The sequence below is a fragment of the Curcuma longa genome, chromosome 5, assembly GCF_044706935.1.
Source record: "Curcuma longa cultivar G26 ecotype Majalengka, Jawa Barat chromosome 5, ITB_CL_G26_1.1, whole genome shotgun sequence".
Classification (NCBI taxonomy): domain Eukaryota; kingdom Viridiplantae; phylum Streptophyta; class Magnoliopsida; order Zingiberales; family Zingiberaceae; genus Curcuma; species Curcuma longa.
This window is the reverse complement of record NC_133865.1, coordinates 7,931,639-7,948,130: the sequence shown is the minus strand read 5'-3', so window position 1 is coordinate 7,948,130 and position 16,492 is coordinate 7,931,639. Positions and strand designations below refer to the sequence as shown.

General features: G+C 37.1%; 1 protein-coding gene, 1 long non-coding RNA gene, 3 other non-coding genes and 1 pseudogene across 5 annotated transcripts; 2 read left to right on the top strand and 4 right to left on the bottom strand.

The window, feature by feature from the left end:
- Window positions 1–3,916: 3,916 nt before the first annotated feature.
- Window positions 3,917–8,598, top strand: LOC141829551 (UDP-rhamnose/UDP-galactose transporter 3-like; annotated as a pseudogene).
- A 914-nt stretch (window positions 8,599–9,512) lies between these two features.
- Window positions 9,513–15,875, top strand: LOC141829338 (putative methionine--tRNA ligase). The gene is made up of 17 exons (XM_074716789.1): window positions 9,513–9,646; window positions 9,764–9,908; window positions 10,465–10,618; window positions 10,733–10,888; window positions 11,014–11,244; window positions 11,381–11,524; window positions 12,535–12,625; window positions 13,152–13,258; window positions 13,347–13,461; window positions 13,817–13,935; window positions 14,234–14,299; window positions 14,387–14,515; window positions 14,595–14,744; window positions 14,826–14,943; window positions 15,051–15,229; window positions 15,324–15,425; window positions 15,502–15,875. Exons 1-17 carry the CDS (start codon window positions 9,526–9,528, stop codon window positions 15,730–15,732), a joined length of 2,358 nt encoding a protein of 785 aa, XP_074572890.1. The 5' UTR covers window positions 9,513–9,525; the 3' UTR covers window positions 15,733–15,875.
- LOC141829339 (uncharacterized) lies at window positions 15,070–16,468 on the bottom strand. The gene is made up of 4 exons (XR_012601881.1): window positions 16,438–16,468; window positions 15,476–15,744; window positions 15,243–15,399; window positions 15,070–15,139 (listed from the first exon to the last, which is right to left on the bottom strand). It is a non-coding gene; the product is annotated as an uncharacterized LOC141829339 (long non-coding RNA).
- LOC141830247 (small nucleolar RNA SNORD96 family) lies at window positions 15,929–16,019 on the bottom strand. Its single transcript, XR_012601938.1, has one exon. It is a non-coding gene; the product is annotated as a small nucleolar RNA SNORD96 family (small nucleolar RNA).
- On the bottom strand, window positions 16,078–16,167 carry LOC141830248 (small nucleolar RNA SNORD96 family). Its single transcript, XR_012601939.1, has one exon. It is a non-coding gene; the product is annotated as a small nucleolar RNA SNORD96 family (small nucleolar RNA).
- Window positions 16,230–16,319, bottom strand: LOC141830249 (small nucleolar RNA SNORD96 family). The gene has a single exon (XR_012601940.1). It is a non-coding gene; the product is annotated as a small nucleolar RNA SNORD96 family (small nucleolar RNA).
- Window positions 16,469–16,492: the final 24 nt, after the last annotated feature.

Genomic DNA, 16,492 nt, shown 5'->3' with positions numbered 1-16,492 from the left:
ATTTTGAAAGAAGTCCTCGGGTTTCTTTTATTTTCAACGAGAGACTTTAATTATGTTTTACATTGTGCCTTTTTTTGTTGAGCACTGTTAGGAAGTAAATTAAGTCATATGATTTACTTCCAAATTACCCTTAATCCTCTTTAGGATATAGTTTACAATTTTAAATATCATTTTCAAAAACAAGTTGTTTTTTTTTGTGAATCATACGAAGTTTTGCTATTCACACTTGCCCCCCTCTTTGATAGAACATTTATGAAATTAGGCCCTCGAAGAGTCCAAATTATTGTACAAGTCAACCAAAACTTTCCACTCCACCATGCCATGAAGCCATCTAGGTTAAGCAATCATTCAAAATGGAACCCATCGAACCGATTTATTTGAAATTGAATAAATTAAAAAATTTTCGAACTAACTGAATTCATCAAACTTTTCAATAAAAATTGAATAAATCAAACCGATAAAATATCGATTAATTTGATTTCCGATTGAATTAATCGAACTTCTCAACGATGATATATTTCTACCTGATTTTAACATGACCTAAGATAAATATTTAAATAGTCTGAAAACTCTACCGATATAAAAGATAAAAACAATCTTATTTCCTTCAAAATCTATTGACTATAGTACTTTGAATTAAGCTGTTACTTACCCATTTGTACTTTTTTTTCTATTTCTAAGATAATACTCATCAATTTTTGGTATTTCAAAAAAATTACAGTATACATTCAAATGATTTACTACAAACATATTGATACATTGATATAACACTAAATAGTATTCAATAGCAAGTTAACATGTCACCCACTCAATTCGATTCGATTATTTTTCTATTTCAAAATTTTAGTTATTTTTTCTAAAAAAATCAGTTAATTCGATTCAGTTTCATTATTTTAAAAAATTTTAATCGATTAAATCAAAATAAAAAAATAATTTATAAATTTATAGGTAAGTAATTTATAAATCTCTAACTAATTGATAAATTATTCATAATATTTATAAATTTTGATTATTTCGATTAATTCAATTAAAAATTTAATTAATCGATATTTTATCAATAAGATTTATTTAATTTTTATTTAAAAATTTAATTTGATTAAATTTTTAAAAAAATTTTGATTTAATTTAATTTTAATTAATTCAATTCGATTCAATTCAATTTTAATCGAATACTCAAAGGGTTGTTAAAGAAGGAAACGGTTATACATGAGGAAGACGTATATAGTGGGAGAAATTTGGAATGGGTTCTTACCTCACGTTTTATTGGCCAATAGAGTGGGCCATGCTTCCGAACGGAATAACAGCTAGCCTTATCGAGGTACATAGATCTGAGTATTTGAAGTGAAGTGCAATGGGATTTCTACCTTCGTGTAAAAAAAATGTAATAAATAAATAACACATTTATAAAAGAATTTGTTTAGCATCTACTTCACACACAATTTTAGAAAAAAAGAAACAAAAAATAACATTAAAAAAAATACTAAGCAAGAAAATTATGAACTTAAAATGTCATATAACAAGTGTTATAATCTTATCAATCAGTAGCGGATGCAGTAAGGGACCCGGGGGGCCATGGCCCCCAGCCCACGGAGACCCTTGGGTGATCGTTCCGGGTGGCGGGATTCACCTGCTCACTCATCGCGTGATGGGTTACATAAGCTCGCCAACCATGATTTCACCCTCGTCGAGATCTACGCGGAGTTCCCATTTCAAAAATCTGGTCTCCATTCGAATTTATTTTTCGATGCCTCGGACTCTGTATCGGCGGCGACGGCGGAGAAAACAGGGACATCAACGCTTGCGTCCTTCTCCTTGTTTTCTTCCTCCTCCTCATCCTCCTCCTCCGACGGTAATCGATCGGGGATCACCGGTCGGTTGGCGTTGTTAAAGATTTAGATAATTTGTCCGAGTCTTTTGAGTTTGTTCGAGTTTTTAGGTAACTGAATCTTTCCGAGTTTTTAGGTAACCGAATCTGTTATTTTATTTACGTTGAGATGGTCTATTGTAAAAGCCTATTTATAGGCTTGTTTGGCTTGTTTTTGGAATCAATCAGAAGTTTGATTTTTTCCTTCATCTATTCTCTGTTTTCTATCCCTAAACTGCTGCAGCAGTTCGGTATCTGGGCGTATCAGGCGTGGTTGATTCTGGTGCTCCTTTGCAAGCTCGACGGCAAGGCGGCGGCGTATCGGAACGTAAGACAATCATACCTTTTCCTGGTGAACAACCTCCAGTACATCGTGAACACGATCCGCCACTGCCGGCTGAGGGGTTTATTAGGCGAGGAGTGGGTGGCGCGACACGTCGCGAAAGCGAGGTAGCATGCAGCGAATTACGAAAGGGTGTCGTGGGGGAAGGTAGCAGCGGAGGTTCCGGCAGTGGAGGTCGGCGTCGGAGTGGCGCGGGTGCAGATGTGGGCATTCGTGGAGGCGGTGGAGGCGGCGTGCGCCGCGCAGGCGGGGTGGGTGGTGGTGGACACTGGGATGAGAGAGGAGGTGAGGGAGGCAGTGAGGGGGATGGTGCTCCCGGCATATAGGGGGTTCTTCTACCAGCGGTGGAGGGCGGCAGTGGAGGAGGGCGAAGCAGCGAAGTTGTCGCCCGAGATTGTGCCCCAGCGGCTCGCGGGACTCTTCTCCAGTTCCGACGAAGCTGGTTCCGGTTCGTTCTCGAGTTATCAGCTCGGTTCGGAGTCCCTTTCATCCCGGTCCGAAGCGTCGTCCAGGTCCCTATAAGATCTAGGCCGTTGCTGGTAACGAGTGTAAGAACTCAACGACTGATTCTTTTTCCTAGAATCAATGTATTATTTATCTTTTGCTCGGTTTATGAAGTCGCTAATAAATTGTAATGGAATTTACATAAAATAATTAAATTAGATTGCATTCTAAATATAATTTTACAAATACTAATAAACTCCCTAAAAATTTAAAGTTAGATGATATATATATACGTACTATATAAATAAGTTAATTCATCGACATGTCCAAATATTATCTCCGTTAATTATATTTTAAATTTATCTGATTATTTAAAATTATTGAACAATTGTATCAACTTATTTATAAAGAGCTGTTAAGCGTTATTGATGATAATATCAACGTAGTATACGTACACCTCTCAAAAAACTATTTTTGAGTTTTAAGTACTATATATTAATATTCCTCCTCGATGAGAGGGAAAAAAAATCTTAATAGTTATTAATTATTATTAATTTATTACATGGTCTTCTTTGCCCTGCTTTCAAATTGAATGGCGCTTTAGAATTTTTCACCTATAAATCTATAACATATGCACACAACACACATCCATGTTAATTTGTCCTCCTATTGCACAAGCCATAGATTTATACACCTCAAATATGACCCCCCCAAATATGAAATCCTGGATTCGCTCCTGTTATCAATAACATAGTCCAATTTCACTTTCTTCTTGATGAAAAATATTAAATATATTCAGTAGCAATTTAACATGTCACCCAATAAATATTGAATATTGAATGCAAGCGGATGACAAATCTAATAATAACGTTGGAAAATTGTTAGAAGTTTCATTAGATGAAGACAAATTTTGTCAAATTAAATAAATAATAGATTTATTTATTAAAAGCGATAAGCTTAAGATATGTTTAGCAATTAATGTAGGAATAATTAATTATAAAATCATTATTTTTATAACAGTGGCGGCGGTTGACGTCAGCTCACGGTTTGAACTTGAGACTTCCGTAGTTCGGTTGCGTGTTGGCGACTTGCTAACCCAGCCCTGTCCTGACACGGCACAGCGAATCCGGCGCCGTTTCCTTTAAGATGCGATTTCGGTCACGATTAATAAAGTGCTTCGCATAGGACAGGCGACCTTCCAATCATTCTTTCGTGAGTTATTTCGTGAGCAAAGTTGTGTAATTTGTTTTCCTCTTGGGCTTGCACAACGTTTGTTGTTGCGTCGGCTTCTCTCTCTCTCTTTCCTCTTCTTCCGCTGCTGATCGCCGCTGAGGAGCAGCAATGGAGGCGGGGAAGAAGAAGCCCATGGTGTCGGATTCCGGGCGCTTGGGCCATGAACGTTGTAAGCGCCGTCGGCCTTATCATGGCCAACAAGCAGCTCATGTCCAACAGTGGCTACGCTTTCTCCTTCGGTACTCCCTTTCCCTCCCCCACTCTTCTTTCTCCTCGATTTAGTCCTTCTTTAGCTCGCTAAAGGATTCGTTTTCTTGATCGTGAGACCAAGAATGTCGTTGGCTCGATGGAGTTCCTGTGGAATGAAGAGGAGAAGAGTTGAGTTTGTAAGCTTCAATTTTGTGTTAGAATCGGAATTTGGATTTGCGATTTTCGATGCTTGTCCTTGGAAACAAAGGCGACGTCAGTATAACAGTGTTCTGTCAATAATCGTGAGCTTTGGGTCGAATTGGAAACGCATGGAAACTGTCTGTGAGATTTTCCTAGTTTATTGTACGATCAGATCTATGATATTCTTGAGCTTGTTCGATTTAGTTCGATTTGAGTTTTAGTATGACTGGAAAAGCTAGCAACTTACTCCTCTCAAAATCTACGTTTTGATAATTCCTTTGGTGAGTTGAACTTATTTCAGATCTACCAAGATGTGCAATCCTTTAAGATCGCTACAGTTTGTAGGTTTCTTTAACAATATCCGGGAAACAGTTAAGAGAATTAAAATAGTTTCTAGTGTTACTTTTTCTGCAAACCTTTAGGGTGATCTGGGAGATTAAAATTGACTCTAGATCTGAAGACTATGACACGATGATAGCTAAGGAGCCACACATAGTGTGTGATTTATCTGTTATGAGATTCAATGTGGAGTTTTGGTAAGTCATAAAGATGGACCTTGTACTTATCAACAGCTGATTCTTGAAGCACTGTGTTATAATAGTTCTCTAAGACCTATAGGGTTAGGGTGCTTTATATAGAAAAAAAATATTCTAATTCATCAGTGTTCTTCCACTTGTGGTAAATATTTAACATTCTTATAAAAACTACAACAGGCATAAGATCATCTGTAAGACTTCCATCTTTGTGTTCTTCTACTTGTGGTAAATATTTAACATTCTTATAAAAACTACAAAAGACATAACATCATCTGCTATCTGCTATGCTGAAAATAGAAATGCAGCATTTGTACAATCTGATATTAGGTCAAGAAATTAACTCTAATCAAGTTTACTGACATTAATCTGGAATTTTGCAGCAACCACTCTAACTGGGTTCCACTTTACTGTGACGGCCATTGTTGGTTGGATTTCAAATGCAACAGGACTATCGGTCTCCAAGCATGTCCCTCTATGGGAGCTCTTGTGGTTCTCCATTGTTGCTAATATGTCAATTACCGGGATGAATCTTAGTCTCATGTTGAATTCTGTCGGATTTTATCAGGTCATTTTTTATTTAATTTGCACTTTTACAAGGGTTCATTTATAACCTCTTACACAAATGGGTCTCAGTTTGGACTTCAAAATGTGCAGATATCAAAGTTGAGCATAATACCAGTGGTATGCTTGATGGAATTTTTCTTGCATAGTAAACACTACTCATCTAGGGTGATAATGGCTGTTACAGCTGTGGCATTAGGTGTCGGTATCTGTACAGTCACCGATGTGGATATCAAAGCAAAGGGCTTAGTTTGTGCCTGCGTAGCAGTAGTCTGCACATCATTGCAGCAGATTGTGAGCATCTATAGTTTCTGCTATACATTTGATCAATTTGTTTTTTTTTATTGCAATGTCTTTCTCTATTCATCTAATTTCTTGGTCATCTGCCCTTATTCTGATTCCAGTTGCATTTTTTAGTTGTCTAAGGACTTTCTTGTTTCTTTCCATTCTGTTCATAGAAAGAATTCATTCATGTTTCTCAATTTGATAGTCAATGGGGCCAATTTCATACATAAATATTTCAAGAACCTCAAGGTTTGGCACCTATAAATTTAAAATTATGAATATCACAAACTTTGATCATTTGTAGATTCATTCATGTGTGCCCTAAGGAGCCATCATTTGTTTTTGGCATTCATACAAGAGGATCTAACTTGAAGAAAAAAAAGAAAATCACTTAGCCACCATAATATTTCTTTGTTGCTTCTCTTACTCATTTTTCCTTGTACTAGGTCGCATCAATAAGATGGAGATCATCTTTGCTATAGAGTTTATTTGGAGGGTGTTCTTGGTTGTTCAGACTTCAGAGCACCAAAAAAGAGATTCTAATTTGTTTGCTCCCTTTTTCTATCAATTTAAATTTCAACATACTAATTTTGTATGAATAATTACTTACTACCATTCTACCAATTGGGTATGAGCCTGGCACATGAAAAATAAATCTGATCTATAGATTTTATCCTAGAAGAACACACTTGTGATCCATGACTTTTCAGTAGACTGGTTGATACGATGTCTATAGTTCTTGAACCTCCTTGAGAATTTGTTTCTGTTAAAGTGTCGATTTTAGTTTTTAGGATGTGATTGGCTGATTGCAGAGAACAATGGATTAGGTTGTGATGTAATTGTAAATTTTCCAACTTTGTTGTGTCTAATCATCTGATTAAAGTAATTTTATTTTTCAGACAATTGGGTCTCTTCAGAAAAAGTATGACATTGGTTCTTTTGAGCTTCTAAGTAAAACTGCACCGATTCAGGCTCTCTCTCTTCTCCTCTTTGGTCCAATTGCAGACTACTATCTGAATGGTCACTTGATCTTCAAGTACCATTACTCTATTGGAGCATTTGTAAGTTCCAAAAATACAAAATACTTTTTTTTTTACTGAAAATTGCTCAATTACAATTGTTGTTTTGACCTTAGCTTCAAGTTCTGTTTGAAATTGTGCACATTGAGGTAGGCAAAATTTGCATTGAAACAATGACAGATCGATAAACTCTAAATCTATATCCGACTGATTATCCAGGACATATTGAATGAGAGTGTCATGCTGTTAAATAAATATGTGCTCATGTGATATTTATAACTGATTATCCAGGACCTGAGCTTTTCTTACTTTCCTAGCACATTATTGATTATTGTGACTTTGCTAGTTGACCAATAATAATAACAATAAATAAATATTTATCTGGTATGGTATGCATATCCAGTTTTAGCTCATTGAATTCCAATTACCTGCAATTCATCTTAGCGAGATTACCTTGAAGAGTGGCTTGTGGTCAGCAAACAAAGTATGCCTTTTAACAAGAAAAGTTGGTGATTAGGTTAGAAAGAAGTATCCACACTAGTCAATAAAACATGAGGGCTTCAAACAAGCACAAATGTTTTTGGCAAAATCAATCCTGGTGTCCACAGCCTGCCGATGCAAGCACACAAACTATAACAATGAACTCAATCGTAACTAGAAACAAAAACAAATACAGCATCCACAATTTTCTCTCACTAACCCTTTTGTGAAGTGTTAGAACAAAACAAAATGAATGAGATTACAAAAGAGCCTCTGATGTTTGGCTCACTGGCTAAGCTTCAAGAATGCTCAATGCTTGTCAGAATGTTGACACATGGAAGGAACATAGACTTTTTTAGGAATTTCAAAATTCATAATGCTTTGATGAGCAAGGTGATTTTCTCAATGGAACAAAGCCTGAGGAGGAAACAACAGTGTGGAAGTTTTATATACTTTCTGGTGCAAATCACAAAGGTCACAAATAATGAACTAGGTATTTAGGATGAATGATTTACGAAAAGTAGGCATTATTATGCTCTAGATTCCAGGCTAATTTGGCTAGAGACTCGTTCCCATTTGAGTCTTCATTCTTTCTTTGGTTCAAGTGCAATTCAAATAGCAAGGAGGAACTAAAAACTTGTTTTGGTTCAGTTAGCGAGGGAGCTTTCGTCTACATTTGGTAACACCCTAATCAACATTTATTTGCATTAAGTTTTTGAGATTAGAGACCATGAGAATGAACATCAGTGGTAAGTGAAAACTTCTTGTCATGAATCACCAGTATATCAACATTTCATGAAACACATCTGACAACAATGTGTTCTGTTTAATTAGGGACTAATTAACCTATTTAATCACACTGTTTTGCAGCTATTCATACTTGTCTCGTGTATCCTCGCCGTCTTCTGCAATACCAGTCAATACCTCTGCATTGGCCGATTCTCTGCGACATCATTCCAGGTCTTAGGGCACATGAAAACTGTGTGTGTTTTGATCCTCGGATGGCTACTCTTCGACTCAGCTCTGACCCTGAAGAACATTCTCGGGATGTTGCTTGCGGTGCTCGGCATGGTCTTCTACAGTTGGGAAGTGGAGCATGAGAAAAAAGCTAAGCTAGCTTCAGATTCAAGGTTTGACAACATGTCGGCAAGCGAAGACTCGAGGCTTTTGGGCAAGGAAAGTGGTGCTTCCAAGTATGATATCGAACTTTCCCGTTCAGAGAGCTAGCTCAGTTTACTATTGTTTGCTCTGCCAATTGATTCTTCACCTACTTTTCTCCATCAGTTAGTTTCATTTAATCTTTAACTTCATCATTTTGGCTCAAATTGTTTAGGAATCATGTTGTTTACTATGGACCATAGTTCCTGTTGTAATGGAGTTCCATGTATCAGCTTCTAGTCTCATTCTATCGTAATGAAGAACTGTGATGGTGCTTTAAGAATATTCATCCAATGTTTAATAATATCAAAATAAAAAAAATGATAAATCTCAGTCAGTTTCATGGACTCAATCCTTGGAGGTGGCCGGTCCGGTCCCATAGAAGTTTTCCACCGATCACCAGGGTAAATCGGGAAGCACATATGGCGACCAATCCAGATGTCCAGCATCCTTTGATTGCGTTCCTCATTTAGAAGAAAGTTCTAATAATATCAAAATAAAAAAATGATAAATCCCAGTCAAACTCAATCCCTGGGGGTGGCCTCCGGTAAATACGTCGTAGTTGTCCTAGAGATTGATAAATCCTAGTCAGTCTCATGGACTCAATCCCTGGGGGTGGCTGATCCGGTCCCACGGAAGTTTCCCACCGACCTCCAGGGTAAATGGGAAATGTATACGGTGGTCAATCCAGATGCCCAGCATCCTTTGATTGCGTTCTCCATTTGAAAGAAAATTCTTGCAAATAGTCTCTGGGTCACAACTCGGATGTCATACCGTTGCACCATTGTCTCGGGGACGATATCAAAATAAAGATAATACATTGAGTGATTATAAGCTCATCATTTATGAGCTCATCCAAGTTGAAACAACAGGGCACATTGACGACTTGTGATTCGATCCTCGTGTGGGGCCGGCTCCTTGGTAGCAAAGTGAGTGGGATGCTCTCAATCCGACGAACCGGATGCGAGAATTATGAATCCGAATCGGTTGCCAACGGCATCGCCTTTATGATTTCGGAGTCCTGCGTAGAGCGCGTTTCCACCGTTTGATTTTATGATTTCGAATCTCGAAGCGACTTCAACGGCGACCACGCGTTGTCGCAGAAATATCGCACGCCGCCGCCCGCATCGTGCATTTGGTCTCTCGAATAAAGACCCACTCTCTCTTCCTTTATATCTATCGAACCCAATCAAGCTTCGTCAACCGTCGGCGATGGAGGACACACCGGCGCCGGATTCACCGAAGCTGCCGATCCCTGGCCGCCGGAACATCCTCATCACGAGCGCCCTCCCCTACGTCAACAACGTCCCTCACCTCGGCAACATCATTGGATGTAACTGGCCTCCCAAATCCATCTATTCGATTCTTTTTTTTTCTATCTATTTTTCGTTTGGAGATTTTCTGCTTTTGTGTGGACGAAAGCTGAGTCTTTTTCGGATTTTCGATGAAGGCGTTTTGAGCGCGGATGTGTTTGCTCGGTACTGCCGCCTAAGGGGTTATAACACCATATACATCTGTGGCACGGATGAGTACGGGACCGCGACAGAAACGAAGGCTATGGAGGAGAATTGCTCTCCTGAGGAAATTTGTGATAAGTTCGTACTTTGTTAATGATCTATGTTCTGCTTTGTTTATTTTGCTATATCAATTTCGCTTTAGTCCTGTGATCTGAACTTACTCGATGTGACTTTAGGTTTCTTTGATGGAATCAATGCCAGTTTAGATACTTTTATTAATATTGTGCTCGTTTGAGCTGAAATTAGTTGCATTGATTTTGTTTTTTTCCTTCTTTTCTTGTCCAAAGGAACTTTTGTCAACTCGAAGTAGAAAACTTGGTTCTTTTTTCGCAAGAACTACCTCCGTTTTCATCTTTGCATATGAAAGCATCAAATTTTTTCCTACTCAACCTAGACTAATAGGACCGTATTTAGGCATAGAATATGTAGCTCCCTTTATAATCCAGATTTATCAGCATCTGCAAGATTGATTCATAGATAAGTGAGATAGAGCCCTTCTTTCCTTTTTTTTTTAAGAATGAAAAATAGGATGTGATTGGTCTAAATTGGGCTGACTTTTATTTATTTATTTATTTATACTTAACTCAAATGCACACTTTTGTACATATTTTATTATATTCCACTGATGCGTTAGGTACCATGCAATTCATAAGGATGTTTATAAGTGGTTTGACATAAGCTTTGATGAGTTTGGGCGCACATCCTCTCCACAGCAGACCCAAGTCTGTCAAACAATTTTCCACAAACTGATGGAGAATAACTGGTTGTCTGAGAATACTATACAGCAGGTACTTAATTGCTCCTTTGTGAGTTTTTATTGAATCATATAGCGTCCTTCAAGAGATGAGAGATCATATTTACTTTTTTTTTTTAAAAAAAAATAATCTTGAAATCTATTGCAGCTTTATTGTGATTCATGTCAACGTTTCTTAGCTGATCGTCTTCTGGAGGGAACATGTCCTACACTAGACTGTCATTATGGGTCTGCACGTGGTGATCAGTGTGAAAAGTGTGGAAAATTATTAAATCCTACTGAACTAATTGATCCAAAATGCAAGGTAAATTTTACTTTAATGTTTTTTCTCTACTCAATTCTCAATTATTACCTTTTTTGGGTGAAAATATTGTTATATCGTGCTCAAGCCTTATACAGAGGTCTACCTTAAGTTTCTTATGTCATTAGGTTTGCCAAAATACCCCACATGTACGTGATACAGACCATTTGTTTCTAGAGCTACCCTTATTAAGAGGGAAATTGGAAGAATATATTGATGCTATGTCGGTAGTTGGCTCGTGGAGCCAAAATGCTGTTCAATCAACAAATGCATGGCTGAAGGAGGGCTTGAAACCGCGCTGCATCACAAGGGATCTAAAATGGGGGGTTCCTGTACCACATGAAAAATATAAAGATAAGGTAAAAAAAAAGTTACCTATAAATGAGGTTATCCATACTTGTAGGTCATTTTTATACATCTAGGAATATTTAAATTGTTGGATTATCATCTCGACTTAGCAATTACTTCATATTCACCTGGTTTGTTCATCACTAGGTTTTCTATGTGTGGTTTGATGCACCAATTGGATATATCTCAATCACTGCATGCTACACTCCAGAATGGGAGAAGTGGTGGAAGAATCCTGAAAATGTGGAGTTGTATCAATTCATGGGGAAGGATAATGTACCATTTCACACGGTAGATCTTTTCTATATTCTTAAGACTATGTGATTTGATTGACCATAAAAATTGTGCTGTGTTTTTTTAGGTACTTTGACTAATACTTATAACAGCATTATTTTGTTGGTGCATAGATTGTTCTTATTAAAAACTTAGGTTTAACTATATCATATAGCTTTTAGAGCTTTACCTAGGTGAATCTCTTAGCATTTTTTTTTCCTTCTAATACTCCCAAGTTTCTGAATGTGGATTGTGATTTTGTAAATTTAGTTCCATTAAGATTCTAACATTACACTTTTTGATCTTATATTGTCATCTGGAAATATTAAAAATTGTCCTATTTTTATTCATTAGCAAGTTTATCGTTGTATTTGTTTCTGGATTTACATATATTTCAAATGTTGTCTACATGTTTGATAATTATGCACTAAATCCTGTCCAATCATTCTACACTTGTAGTGAACCACAGTAATCGATTAACTGCATAGTTTTCTATGGCTTCCAAATAATTATATTTTCATACTTGTTTGAGAAAATTATATTTGTGAACGTTCAAATTGAACATCTCAATAATTTTTTTTGCCATTTTTTTGAATAGTTAAATCTAAATCACTCTGGAATAGTTAAAATATGATACATCTACTGGGATTTCTGCCTAGCAATGAACTTGGTCACAATGATCATTACATTTGTGGCAGTAATGTACAAGCCTGAATGGCATGTTCTTTTCAATTCCAGTTATGAGACAATTGTATAGGATGTATGAATTGTACCATCAAAGTATCACCTAGGAATCCGTGCTTTGCTGCATATCTTAGTAAAGGATTGAGATGGCTAGTTAACATGCTATGGCATTGGTGTATGAGAATCCTTTTTATTAATCATTACCAATGTTAGGTCAATCACGTTTTGACATGGTACATGTGCTAGTTTGATATTTTATTGTTTAGAAATTGGATATACATGTACAAATATAAATATTTTTAATTTTTTTCCTGACAATTTACAATTTTTAAACTTCATTTTAGGTAATGTTTCCTTCCACTCTACTTGGAACTGGAGAAAAGTGGACAATGATGAAGACCATCAGTGTGACGGAATATTTAAATTATGAAACAGGTACCATTATCTATACCTTTTGTTTTCACATGATACTTGGGTTGTGGCATCCACTATTTAAATTAGAATTACGATTTGTAGTTAACTGATGATGTGTCAGATATGGTCCTCTGTTTGGCAAATTAATCGGCCACTCAAAGGAATAATTCAAAAGAAGAATAGAACTAGAAAAAACATGATTATAGGTGCCTCTTTGCTAGTTCACTGCTACAAGGAACTATCTATTATGCTATCAATAGTTTTAAGTACTTGTTAGTACTAACCATATTATCAGATTGTGGATACCAGAAAGTACTGGCATACCAGATTGTCATTATTTTTATTATTATTTGTTTGATACCAGGCAATATGGCTTGCTACCAATAGTGTACTTGTACTGTTTGAGTGTAACAATCTGTTGAGACCATTATAAAAGTGGCATTTAAAACTTTGGTAATGCATATGCTTGATTTGTTACTTCAAATTAATAGAACTGCAGATGCATATGTGTTTTGTTCATTTGAGCATATCACTTCCTCTGTGACAGGAAAGTTTTCTAAAACTAAGGGCATAGGAATTTTTGGTAATGATGCAAAGGAAACAAATATTCCTGCAGAAGTATGGAGATATTATTTACTTACCAATAGGCCTGAGGTTAGTTCGAAAGTTGGAACTTGGTTATCTTTTACCATGGATATCAAAATCCTCATATATAGCAGTGCAACTTCTTTGGATGACGCAGGTATCAGACACCTTGTTTACATGGGTAGACTTGCAGGCTAAGCTGAATAGCGAGTTGCTCAATAACCTGGGAAATTTTGTGAATCGTGTATTGAGCTTTATTGCTAAACCTGAAGGTTAGACAACCCCTGTGTTTGAATCGTATTCTTCATTAAAGATACTGATTAAGTTGCTCAATCATCAACTTAATCACTCGAACATTATGCTTATCCTTTGCATAATTTCCCATTTTATGATATTCCACTACAATCTCCATTATTAAGGTGCTGACTTCAACACTACTGGAAGAGGCCAAAAGTGTTGCCTTCTTCTACCTACTTCTGTCGAGAGATTGTAGTGGATATATATTTTTTCTGTTTGTTGTTATCTAGATGCTTAATACACCAATCAGTTTTTTGGTAATCCTTTGTTAAGTTTCTATCATAGTATATGTAACTCATCTTTCTAACTTTTAGTTATCTTTCTCTGCAGGATCAGGATATAATTCTTTCGTTCCTGATGCGCCAGGTGCAGAATTACACGATCTAACCAAAGATGTAGGAGAAAAAATTGGTAAATTGGTTTATCAATATCTTGATGCCATGGAAAAGGTGATTATTGATTTCAATTGCATTTTGTAGCTTGCATTAGTTGTAAACTACTACTGGTTGGCATAACTTTGTTTTTTTTTCTGTGTGATATTTGAAATTTAATTAAAATTAAAGATAAAGCAGCCTTGGGAAATAAGGATTCTTGCATGGAAACTCATTAAGGATGTAATGCAATTAAAGCTAGATTGACAATTGAATTGAATTTGCCATCAAATTTAGGTTCAGTCAATATAATTTTATTGGTCCAACAACTAGCCATTTTTTATAGTATTATGTAACCTGTTTTTCTCATATGCAGGTAAAGTTAAAGCAGGGATTGAGGATTGCTATGAGCATATCTAGTGAAGGAAATGCATATCTGCAAGTACAATACAATCCCTTTTTTCTTTCTTTCTGATGAGTTTCAGTAAGTAGGCAACTACTATGTTACTCCTGTGATTTTGCACTTTAGGAGAGCCAATTTTGGAAGCTTTACAAAGAAGATCCTACTTCTTGTGCCATTGTGATGAAGACATCAGCTGGGCTTGTCTACCTTCTTGCAGCTTTGCTGGAACCATTCATGCCTTCTTTCTCTAAGGAAGTAAGTTTCCATTGCATTGACTGTATTAGTCTAAAGCACCCTCTGCCTATCAATCAATGCAATTTATTATGCAAATCAGGTGCTAAGGCAACTAAATTTCCCACCTGGATCACTTCTCTCATTCTACGACCATAATGAAGAATCAAATATTGATATTGGGAAAAAGCCTTGGCAATTTCTACCTTCTGGACTCTGTATCGGGAAACCTGAGCCCCTATTTAAGGAACTTGTATGGGCTTTACTTACTGTGTTTATCTCCTTCATTCTCTATGTAGATAACATTCAACTATTTAATGCTCGCACTGTGCAGAAAGATGAAGATGTAGAGTATTTTAGGGCAAGATTTTCAGGTAGCCAAGCTGAAAGAAGGAAAGCAGAAGCTGATGCTAATAAGATAGCTGAGCAGCTAAAGAGCACCAATATACCAGGTTTCGTTGCCCCTTACATCTAAATAGTCTCTGTATTGTTCATCTATTTAATGTCTAGTTCATTTTGCAGATTAGAAACACCAAAGCAAATCACAATTCAAAAGCAGAGGCTGCAGAAACTGATTCATCCATTTCAAAACTTGACATCCGCGTGGGCATCATAAGAAAAGCTCTGATACATCCGGATGCTGCCAACCTTTACGTGGAAGAAATTGACGTCGGAGAGGAATCGACAAGAACAGTTGTTAGTGGACTAGCCAAGTGCATTCCTCTTCAAGAATTGGAAGTCTGATGCTCACCTTTTCCCCTGCTACCTTTATTGAATGTGTGATCTTCTCTTCCCTTAATTCCAGCTCTGACTTAAATTCACCGAATTGCAGAACCGCAAGGTTTGTGTTCTTTGCAACTTGAAACCAGCAACAATGCGTGGCATTAAATCTCATGCCATGGTCTTGACTGCATCAAGAGAGGATAATACAAAGGTTATAGTTACAACTTAAGTGAATTTATACTCTAGCAAAGCAACTGATACGTGAAAATTGGACTGATGGCTTGCAGGTGGAATTGGTCGATCCACCAGCGGCAGCTGCAGTGGGCGAACCAGTGACTTTTCCTGGATACTCCAATGAACCAGAAAGCATATTAAGCGCAAAGAGCAAGGTGTGGGAGAAGGTGCAGGCAGATTTGCATACAGATTCTGCACTAGTGGCCTGTTACAGGGATGCCCCCTTCACAACATCGGCTGGGGTATGCAAGGTCGCAACCATCGCCAATGGCGTAATAAGATAGAGTCTTATTTATCTGTAGATTGATAATCGCCTACTCAAACTTTGAATGTTCACATACAAGGAACATAAATTGCAATGTATCGATCAAATTGGAATGGTGTGTTTATCCCACAACATGATAGAAACACCAAATTGTGTGTTCAATGAGTCAGAAGATCAAGAAAAATGCGAAAGATAAACTTAGAAGCAGTTGCCTGTTGCCTCAGAATTGCAGAATATCAACACAGCCCCAAGAGCTAATCAGCCCCGAAAGATGGTATTTTGATGATTAGGTTTCATCATAGGCAACAAGAGATCAGTAAGCACAACACAAGTGTTTACAAAGATTAATAAAAAAAAAGAACAATGGCTCAGAATTGCAGAATCACAACATGGCCAAACGAGGCCAATCAGTCCCAAAGGATGGTGTGATTAACAAGCGATTCTTCACAGGCCAAGATATAAATCTACCACTGAAATCACAGATAAAAATAACATTGAAAGATCAAGCGAGCTAAAATGCCTCGGATTATAAGAATGGCAGCATGGATACAATGATCCAATCAGCCCCGAAAGATGGTATTTGGTTTTGGATTTCTTCACAGGCAAATCAGCAATACAAACAATGGAAAATCTTGTAGCTCAAAAACCACTGACGAAAACCATGAGAGGAAATAGAGATCGGGACGGATCACCCGAGGAGAACAGAGGCGACTAAAACCCTAACCTCGATCGAGCCGCCCCAATTCTGTTCTTGACGAGCGATGGGGAAGCAAGGGGAT